At 41.4% G+C, this 10,122-nt stretch overlaps 2 protein-coding genes across 4 annotated transcripts; one reads left to right on the forward strand and one right to left on the reverse strand.

The window, feature by feature from the left end:
• The first annotated feature begins 246 nt into the window (after positions 1 to 246).
• On the forward strand, positions 247 to 4,407 carry LOC107820354 (uncharacterized). Of its 3 annotated transcripts, none has more exons than XM_016646620.2 (5): positions 247 to 2,323; positions 2,417 to 2,542; positions 2,622 to 3,424; positions 3,512 to 3,990; positions 4,119 to 4,407. In XM_016646620.2, exons 3-5 carry the CDS (start codon positions 3,008 to 3,010, stop codon positions 4,222 to 4,224), a joined length of 1,002 nt encoding a protein of 333 aa, XP_016502106.1. In that variant the 5' UTR covers positions 247 to 2,323; positions 2,417 to 2,542; positions 2,622 to 3,007; the 3' UTR covers positions 4,225 to 4,407. The 3 variants fall into 3 exon arrangements, with proteins under 3 accessions (XP_016502106.1, XP_075073914.1, XP_075073915.1); XM_075217814.1 differs by having other exon boundaries at positions 250 to 2,323; positions 3,512 to 4,017; XM_075217813.1 differs by having other exon boundaries at positions 2,417 to 3,424.
• A 1,070-nt stretch (positions 4,408 to 5,477) lies between these two features.
• On the reverse strand, positions 5,478 to 9,910 carry LOC107820364 (UV-stimulated scaffold protein A homolog). The gene is made up of 2 exons (XM_016646632.1): positions 9,475 to 9,910; positions 5,478 to 7,522 (listed from the first exon to the last, which is right to left on the reverse strand). The coding sequence occupies exons 1-2, from the start codon at positions 9,673 to 9,675 to the stop codon at positions 5,699 to 5,701; spliced, it is 2,025 nt and encodes a 674-aa protein (XP_016502118.1). The 5' UTR covers positions 9,676 to 9,910; the 3' UTR covers positions 5,478 to 5,698.
• Positions 9,911 to 10,122: the final 212 nt, after the last annotated feature.

The raw sequence follows: 10,122 nt of genomic DNA on the forward strand, positions 1-10,122 counted from the left end.
TATTTTTGAATATTATAGTGAAGTGTTGTTATAGAAAACATATATTATAAAATAACATAAAATTTAATTCCGAAAAAATTTAATTTTTATAGTAAAATATTGTTATATAGGAATATTGCCATATGATTGTATTTACTTCCACATATCCTTTTTTATTTGTGTTTTTGTTATAATCACACAACACGGAAATTTCACTATTGAATTTTGTGCGTTTCAACTTTCAACACGTATCACATCCTTGCACTAACTTAAACTTTGAATGAGTAACTGTAGGCAAGCTTATTTTTAAGACATTGACACATATAGGGTGGAATAGATGAGATAAGCCATATTAATGGAAGGAGAATCTAGCTTTCTTAGCCGTTGGAGAAGAAGCAAAAAAACATAGTGACATACAAGATAGGATAAGTACCAACTTTTCTGTATGTTTCCACTTGACAGCTTATATTAGTTGTTAATTGCCTCTGCATAGTTGTTGCAATCTTATTTAATCGTTGCACGTTGTTTCTCCACTTTTTCCTCCACCCTCCCCTCGTCTTGACTTTTCATTTGATGTTTATTTGACTTTCATGCATCTATAGTGCTTGACTGAAAAGTTGTAAAATACTTTTAAAGCAAATCAATCAAAAGAGATAGAAGGGATAAATTATAGTCGATCCTAATTGATGATGGATCAAAAAATAAAATTGAAACATGGAAGTAATAGACAGAAATAATAATTGGGGAGTTTTATTGATCATAGAAATTTGCCCTGCCTCTCCTTAGAGAGGTTCAGGGAATTACAATCATATTGCCCCTCATGGATAGTCGAAAAATGGATCTCCCCTTGCCCGTAGGTTCAAGGTTCTATTCATGGAGTTTCACTCTCCCTTTTTCGGGTTGTCTTTGTAGTGGAGAAGAAGGCTAAGGCCGGAGCCCCTTTTCAGCTCTCTTACCTTGTATTTATAGTTGAAAGGAAAACCTCTAAATTTTCTACGATGGTCGTGGTCATGTAGGAGAGATGTTCTTTCGTCGTGGGGAGGCCTTGGCCTCGTTGCTTGTATTGGAAATGACAATAATGAATTGGAGTCGAGTCGGTTGACTACTCTCACGAATTGATTAGGACGGGGTCGTTACCGTCATAGTCATATGGTCAGATTTTGACCAATACAGTTAGTCCCTCTGTTCGTCGGGTCGTGCCTTGCCGACCTCGGCAGACGGATCGTGTGTGTGACACGGTCGAGGGGAGTTAGATTCGCCTTTTATTCCTTAGTCGCGTTATGACTTTTCAAAATTTCCCGGGGGCGTCTTTCTGGTATTCGTGTACCGTCACGACGGTTTCGAAGCTGAAGCGTCGGTTGGTAAACAAAACGTCACTTCGTGCAGACAGTCATAATGGCGCACGTTTCCGATAAGTTGAACCGTTTCGCGCTCGGTCAGGTTCTAATGGCGACTATTGGGTTTCGTGCTTGAAGAATTTATGTCTTATAAATTGAAGAAATCGGTCACTTGCTTTTCACATTTCACCGCTCATCTTCGAGAGAATTTCCAGGATATCTTCCTTTCTGCTAATTTGAGTCCTTTCTTTACTCCCTTGCTTGCGATAATTTTCAATTTTTGTACCTCTTCCGCAAAGTTCTTTCTTCTCCTTTTTTGTGGGTCTAAGATGGCAGGAACTTTTTCCCGTGATAATCTTTCGGCTACCCCTCCGGCAGTTAAGAACCCTGCTCCAGCAATCGGAGACACAAAACCGATAGAGAGCGAAGATGTTCCTTCAGAAGAGGAGATATTATCCCGCCCGGGGAGAGCAGTGATAGATTGCGGTGTCGATAGCAGCGAGGAGCAGATGGATATTCCTCCCCCCATAGGGGATGTCGGGATAGCGGATTTACGGGAACGGTGGGTCATTCCCAATTACGTTGAGATGGTACCGGCAGGTAGAGATGACAGGGTCCAAATCGACCGCCTCGGGTTCTGCATGTTCTATGCTTACCCCTTCCTCGTGGGATACACGCTCCCACTTCCCATGTTGGTGGTTGACTTCTGCCGTTATTACAAGGTGTGTCCTGCCTAACTCTCTCCTTATCTGTACAAGTTGTTCCTCATGTTTATCAAGTACGTGGAGTTAGCCGGTCGCGAGGTCACTCTGAGGCACGTGCTCAGCCTATCGCTCCCCAGAAAATTCGCGGCACAATGATCCATGCGCGCCCTCGAGGGTCAAAAGGCTTAGTGGTAAAGATGGATGATAGGACCAATCGTCGCTTCTTTGAAAACTTCTTCTATGTGCGGACCGAGCACCTGGTGGCGGATCCAACCAGATTTCCCGAAGTGTGGAATTTTGCCCGTAAGTCTGTCCCTGATTAGCGAAATACCTGTTTTGTCCTTGTCCTTTTTATATCTTATATCGTAAATGTTGATCTCCTTCGTCGTCTTGCAGCCGAGAAGCTACCCCCGCCTCCTTTGGAGGGGATTAGAGAATGGGTCGAGGTTGTCCTTCCTCATACCGCAAGGGTTCGCACGTGGGCAACATTTTATGAGAGATATGGGCGTAGGGCCCTTACGGGTGAGATAGCGCCCTTATTTTCTACCCGTCTTTTTTTCGTTTTAATCTTATCTTTTGAATATTTGTTTGTCGTGAACAGGGAGAGTTCGCAGAGTCAGGGCTCCTCAGCTAGCCTTCCGTCGGCCAGCTGCATCGGCTTGCCTCAGCGCGGTACCTGCTGCTCGTTTCTCATCGAGGGCCGCCTCGGTCGAGTCCACGGCCTTAGCTACTCCGACTCGGGCGGCCTCCCAGGACGAGGTTCCCTCTGGTGTTGTACGTCCTCAGGATGACTCACCGTCAACCGGGGAGGAAGAAGGACCATCGAAGAGACGGAGAGTGGGGTTCGAGGTGGCGCCCCCGACTGTGATCAATTTGGATTCTCCTCCGACGGGCCCAGAGGAAAATATTGTTGCACTGTCTTCCACAAGGGTGGAGCGGGTAGTTGATGTTGATGCTGGCGTTTAGAGCCAGGAAAATGTAGTCGTTATGGCGGTTCAATCTGACGTTCCTGTTGCGGATAATACGGGACGTCCTGCTGGAGTTGATAACCCATCCCTTAGCACTGTCGTGGTGACCTCAAGCGCGCCTTTTTCATCTGTGGTGGGTCGTGTTCCCCCCTCGGCGGCTGAGAGAGGGAAGAGTGTAGTGGTTGATGAATACGAGTCTGAATCCGACGTGGACCCTGATGATGTTTGGATGTTTGAGGAGGACATTACCCACTCAATGGTACGTGCGGGAGGGGCGGCCCGTATGATCGAGATTCCCTTCGATTTGAACCTTTTGGTGCAGGGGGACAACTTGGTGCCGCAACTCAGCCTGCTGTGTTCGGAGGCCGTGAATGGGTCTCTGCGGAACATCCCAAACGCCGAAGTGAGGGATGAAGTGGCTGTGATGGGTTTGCGGGTATGTCATCTCGGATTTTGGTTTGTTTTTTTTTCTTTGTCGCAAAAGTGCATTGTTTTGACTACTTTCACTCTTTTCCTTTTTCAGACGTACCTGTTGGAGATGGAGAACATCCGTAGGGCCAATATCAGGTCGAGGATCTTTTTGCAGATGTTGGGGAAGTACCGTCGCTACCGCAATAGGTGCCGCGAGTTGCACGAGAGGTTGAGGACGGACCCTCGCAATCGAGCTCTAGGCGAGGAACTGGAGAGGAGGGATCGCGAGCTAATGCAGACGATCCGCACTAAGAGCGAGCTTGAAGATCAACTTCGCCTTAAGGACGAGGAGCTCGAGCTGGGAAAGGGGGTTGCCGCCGAATGCGAGCACTTGCAGGGCCAGCTGAGGGAGACACAGTTGGAGGTGGATCGGCGTCGGGGCCAGTTCGAGGAGGCGAGCGCCGAATGGAGGAGGAAGCTTTCTGCGATGGCGGGCAGGGTCGCCGACTTGGAGCGTATTGAGAGAGCTTGGTCTGAGGCCTTATCGAGGGCAGCGACTCTGGAAGAGACTATCCGTGTACTCCAGTCCCAGTAAGAAACGGAGAGGGGGACTAATAAGTTAGGATTTTAACGTGTTTTATGTCCCTACTTGCCTATGGTTTGGGTGTAAATTGCCGCATAATAGTCCCAAAATGCTCACAGGTTGTGCTTGTTTGCAGGTTTGATCGACAAAGTGACGAAATGTCGAAGATCGGCTCAAAAAGAAGTGAAACCTGCTCAAGTATCAAAGATAAAAAAGGAGTGAAACCGGCGAATACGAGATAATTTCATGAGTTTTATTAAATTTACTTAAAGCTAAAAGTTGGTTTTGGAATTCTTATGTTGTCAACCTACAAAATATCTACTTTATTGCTCCAAGGGTACCTACAAGGGTGGTGTCATGCGTCAGTAGATGTTTATTGCTCCAGTCAAGAAACGGGCTTCATTATATGTCGTTGATTTTTTTAATTAACTGCTGAGTTTCACACTAACAGGAGTCATGTAATTGACATACTACACAGGCTATAGAATAGAGGAACCAACAATTAGGGATGACAATGGGACAGTGTGGTTGCGGGGCAGGTTTCAGCTTCACGGGGCGGGACGGGTGGGTTACAGCGTTTGCGGGGGCGGGGCGGGTTCTAATTTTTTTTTAAAAAGATTAATGTGGGGCGGGTCACGGGGCTAATTTTTTGAACTAAAACCTAAAACGCTCAATCTTCTTTGACCGTTGTGTTTCCCTTTGAGATGTGTGTTTTCAGAATCTATTTGTTTAACCCATGAAACCTGCAAAATTGTTGTAATCTAATATGGGTTTGCCCTTAAAATTCGATGTCTGCCTCCTATTTTCCCTCATCAAATCTTTATGTGAAATCTATGACCCAAAGTCCAGATTCGAGAAGAAACTAGTCTTTAGAAAATAGTTTTTGATATAAAATGAGATTGCTTTTAAAAAATAATGACAAGTATTCATCAATAAGCGAAATATCTTGAAAAACTAAATACCCCATAAAACTGTTTCATAGTGTAAAATTATTTTAAAGTGAATATTTGTTTAAGTAAAATGAGGTACAGATGAAGAAAACTAAAACAGATGAAGAAAACTAAGTGCTGACACTATGAATTATGATTGCAACTATTGGCCAAAAGAAAAGGTAGAGACAAATTTTTAAAAAAATAAATTTGTTGGGCGGGACGGGGCGGGGGTGTGGGCGGGTGGACACAGGTTTAAGTGCTATGCGGGCAGGGCGGGTTAAGACAGAAACCACATTGTCTCCCATTCCCAATCTATCAAAAACTAATATGTTATGTCAAGGAATGTGTTACGACCTCACCAAACAAGCAATCACATCATCTAAATTCTACTTGAAATCCTTCACTGCTTTGTACGCCGATTGGTGTGGATTTGACTGACTGTATATCCAAGAAAATGGTGACCTGAGAGTTCTCTCCTTCGGAAATACTGCAGATTTTTCCTTTTGACATACGACAAGTTAAGGCAAAGAAGAACAAAACATGCACTGCATAAAAAACCATAGTGATTGTAAAAATTTCTCCTCATTTATTGGGAAAAGGATGTTCCAATGTATGATGTAAAGATTTACAGTTTGGCAACCTAAATTCTAAGCAGGAAGTGGGACAGAACAAGAAAAAGAATGTTTTGAACCACCAGGAGCAACCATAATATCATAAGCAAAATACAACACCCAGAAACAATGCCAAGACCTATGAGAGAAATAAATAGCATTGATTCATTATCCTACCACTGATTTGGAAAGGCTTCACGGTAATTAGCATCCTCAGCGACCGTTAACTGCCGCACTGTAGCATCCCTAGCACGGCCATTAAGAAGCCTTTGACCCAATCTATCTTTGGCAGTTTTTTTCTTTTTTAACATAGATGCCAGAGTTTCTTTCTTACTCCTGGAAGAAGATCTAGATGACAAAGCTCTATCCTGAACTTCTCCAGCATATAAGGATCTTGAGGTTGACGCCAGCGCAGCATCACGTAGAACTTCTTGATTATGTTCTCGAACTTTTGCAAGCTTCGCCCGCTTCAAAATCTGCTTTTCATGCTCTCTCTTCTTTGTGTCCTCTTTGTCTCTCTGTCGGACATTTTTTACAGCCTGCTTGGCTAATTTTTCCACAAGTTTATCATCTAAATCATGTAGTTTCTCCTCTACTGAAGAGCATCTATTGATGGGCTCTTGTTGCTCCGACTCTGCAGCCTGATCTTCTGTTGATGGGCCTGTATCAATTGGGTTACCTTCATCATCTCGAGGAATAATAGGTCCGTGAAATGGACAAATTTTCAAATCTCTCCTCTGACACAGTCCTCCATTTCTCAAAGGGGCCCGACATGGTTGGATTTCAATTGGATCTTCCCTATAAACAGTTGCATGGACTTTCAACTCTGCAATTTTTTCAGCAGGAATAACAGCATCACTGTCCACCCTACCCCAATGGCCATCAAGATCTAATCCTCTTTGGTTCGCTAAAACATCACTGCTTGATCTTGATCCCCAATCATCTAAGAAAGAACCCCAACTCATAACCGGAGCTTCAGCTAAAAGCTTACCTCTAGAGGTGTCTGTTTCATTGCCACCATTGGCCACCTGCAGCTTATCATTTCCTCTTACGTTAAGATTACTACATTCAGGAGCTTCAACTCTCATTCCACTGAAATTCAGACCCAAGGAACAATCCCCAACTTGGTCAGGCACTTTATGTAATTTTCCATTTTCTGCTTCCACATTACCCTCTTCCCAAATGTCTTCTTCCTCGGCACTTCTAGATTTAGGCAGAGTGCATCCAGATTCTTCACATTTTTTCTTCACTGATTTGAGATGATTATGAATATCAATAAGATCCTTTAATGTGGAGTCCCTAAACCTAGTGTCTGTTGTTTCCACTCTTATGAGAACAGAGATCCATTCTTGCACTGTGACCATATGTTTTGTCACTAGAATCTTGAATAGTTCCCTCAATGCATCAAACACAATTTTATTTTCACTGTCCTCTTTTATTTTTTCTCCTTCCTTCAAAGAATCAAGACGGATTTGACGGAGTTCAGAGTTGCGGAACTCCACAATTTCTTCATCATCTAAAGGAGGCAACAATATATCTTCTTCATCCTTTGTGCTTAAAATGTTCAAACACTCACCAATTTCATCAACTGTCAACTGAATTTCATCCTTTATAGAAGTAAGATTCTCCTTCAAGGTTTCAAATTTCTTCAGTAGGATCTCCTTTGTCCTCATCTCTCTTTCCCTCCTTTCCTGCTGAAGCCTAGCTGCATTTGCTTGCAAGTTTGGAAATTGAAACCGGAGGGTATTCTTCAAATAGTCATACCCCAACCTGAGCTGCCTATAATGAATGCCAAATGAAGAATTCCACTTCTCTAAGAACTCAATTGCTTTGGTGCGTAACACAGAAGCAACAGAAGCAGGAGGTGGAAGTGGCAGAGTCCTTCTGAACCCAACACTTAAAGTGAGTAACTGATCCAAGTTCTCGACGACAATAGTTCTAAAAAGTTTTGAGCGCATGAAGAGTTCATCTATTATGAGAAGAGCGAGATATCGTACCTGTCAAGAGAAACCCATAAGTCAAGTTACTATTAGGAGGTGATGCACAAATATGTCAAGTTGTTTCTAAACTCCATGGGATGAATGTAGCTTAGCACAAGTTTTTAATCCAATTAAAAGAAATAGTTTGTGAATCAGAAAAGTATCCCAGACCATCTGGGGTTTCATAATTGAAAAGTCATAAGCACCTCCCTTGTTGAAAAAATTCATCCTTGTAAGTGCTCCCACTTGAGTTATAGTAAAGTCTTCTTGACAAGAAGTCAACAACGTACTACGGCATTGTGAATCATAGTTCATCTTGGACTTTCACTTGCTTCGTAAGAGAAACCTTTACCTTGGATAACTAAGTGGCTAAATGTTTAAACTGATAGTTTTACTTATGACAAGTACAACAAGGAGTAAATATTACACTAGGAAAGCGGACATCATCCTGGCATACGCCGAGGAGACTATATCTTGAACCAGGCTTTATCTGAAATCTAAAAGTGAGTTTCCCCTTCCAAAAGATGTACTAAACTAAATATTTCATCAATGACCAAAGTGATAAATCCACTGCATTTCTGAAGATATCCTCAATTGGTTCACAAAAATGTCACCCAAACTCTCCACAATAATTCTACATCTTATTTAAAATCCAACCTGGGTAATCTTCAGTGCACTCACTTGCACATACGATTGGCATAGAAAATTTCAAAATATTGCAGTGACAAAAGTTGAAAGACATATTTGAAAGCCAATGCCTCCAATTGATAAGTAACAGATAACAACCACCAATGATCATATAAATCCATGTCAAAGACCCTCAAAGATATAACACTATCAAAAGGGAGTCCAATTGCATTAGTGAAAACTCTCTTAGGCAGACTAAAGAAATGGATGAAGTTGTACTAACAAAACTTATGTTTACTGATTATAATATTAAAGTGAATAAACATATTCAGCTTCTATTTCTAATACAATATCGTAGCGACAATAATAATCCTTCCCACAATTCTGTGAAGAAAGAGATCTGCTCAATGGATTCCTAATGTAAAGCTAACGAATAGAAGAAATTGCTCTTCCTCTGTTTCAGGACAAAGGAATTACAGAATGTTGATATCATTAAGAGAGCATGCGTAAAATAATGAACGTTAAACATCAGTTGGTATGAAATTCGAAATTCGAAATTCCTATGGACTTCAACTGACAAGTCCTCCTCTATTGATTTGCGGTGACGTTGTCTTTTTTTTTTTTTTTTAACTGGCAACCAATAGAACTGGCAGAAACAAGAACAAAAAATATTGAAATGGACTGGCAAAAACAAATTTATAGCTGAATCACTAACTGATAACATTTGATTAGGCATTTGCTCTAATCAATCAACTAAACCTCAATGCCAAACTAAGGGTCAGTTTTATAAATTCTATCTATCAGTCGTCTCTATTCAGAATTTCAGACTCATTGCTTTCAAAACTGGTAAATAATTTGTCAGTTAAAACATACTATTAGAGTTTCTCTAAAACTAGACATTCTCTACATCCAACACTTATCGCTAACATACAAGTCTCTGACAAAACTGAAAAAAACAAAGTAAAAACAATTTTGTCCCATGGCTCAAACATAGAAAAAGCTGCTAGCTTAATCACCGTAATGAGAAAAAAGACCAGCTCCTTAATTACTAGAGCATTAAAGCACAAACCTTTGTAAAGCGCACAATTGAATGATCCGCCAAAATACAACACCCTTTAAAGTTTTTTTTATTTAAAAAAAGAACACCAATCACCAATATCAATCAATTAACTATGTCTCAATTCCAAAGTAGTTCGTGCAGGATATAGCAATCATCAGTATTCATTCCACTGTCATTGCAATACAAAATAATTTGTCTAACGAACAAAATTAGGGGTTAACCAATAAGAAAAAAATATTGACCAAAATTGTACTGTGCAAATGCTTTAAGGATTGGGGGGGACCTGAGAGTGGTCACGTTTCATTAGGGACATTAGGGTATGGGCGGCAAGTCGGAGCTCCGAATCAGAGGAACGGACCACCGATTTGATGGCTTTGAGAAGGCGGGGATCAACTTCCGGTCTAGTGGAGTTGGTGGCTTTATCAATTAACCCTGCCACCACCATTTTCTCTGTTTCTTCCTCCATTGGGGTTACCAATTTCATGGGTTATTCTCCTCTGAATCCACTTTTGTTTTCCACGGTATTTGGAGATGAAAAATTCCAGCCGCCTTCCTTAAAAGAGTTTGAAGTCAAAGCGGGAAAATTTTCGAAGCTTCCGACGATGTTTCCATGGGCGATGGAGGACTTTGTTGTCGTGTACACTATCCCTAACCGACTTTAACCACCAAAGAGCTCAGTCAAACGGTGTCGTATTTCGCCACGGGCTTTTCTCAAAAACTATTTACATTCCTTACTCAAAAAGGTATATATAAAACCTATATAATTTTTATATTTTGCTCGCTATTATTTTAAGAATGGCTCATCTTCTCATTTTGCTACGGATATCATCCTTCTGTATTTATGTTAAAGTAATAAATATATGATTCATGTGATTGTTTTTAAATATAATTTTGTTGTCTTCTTATCATGATTAAGACAAATAAATTATTT

This window comes from Nicotiana tabacum, chromosome 7 (genome assembly GCF_000715075.1).
Source record: "Nicotiana tabacum cultivar K326 chromosome 7, ASM71507v2, whole genome shotgun sequence".
Taxonomy (NCBI): Eukaryota; Viridiplantae; Streptophyta; class Magnoliopsida; order Solanales; family Solanaceae; genus Nicotiana; species Nicotiana tabacum.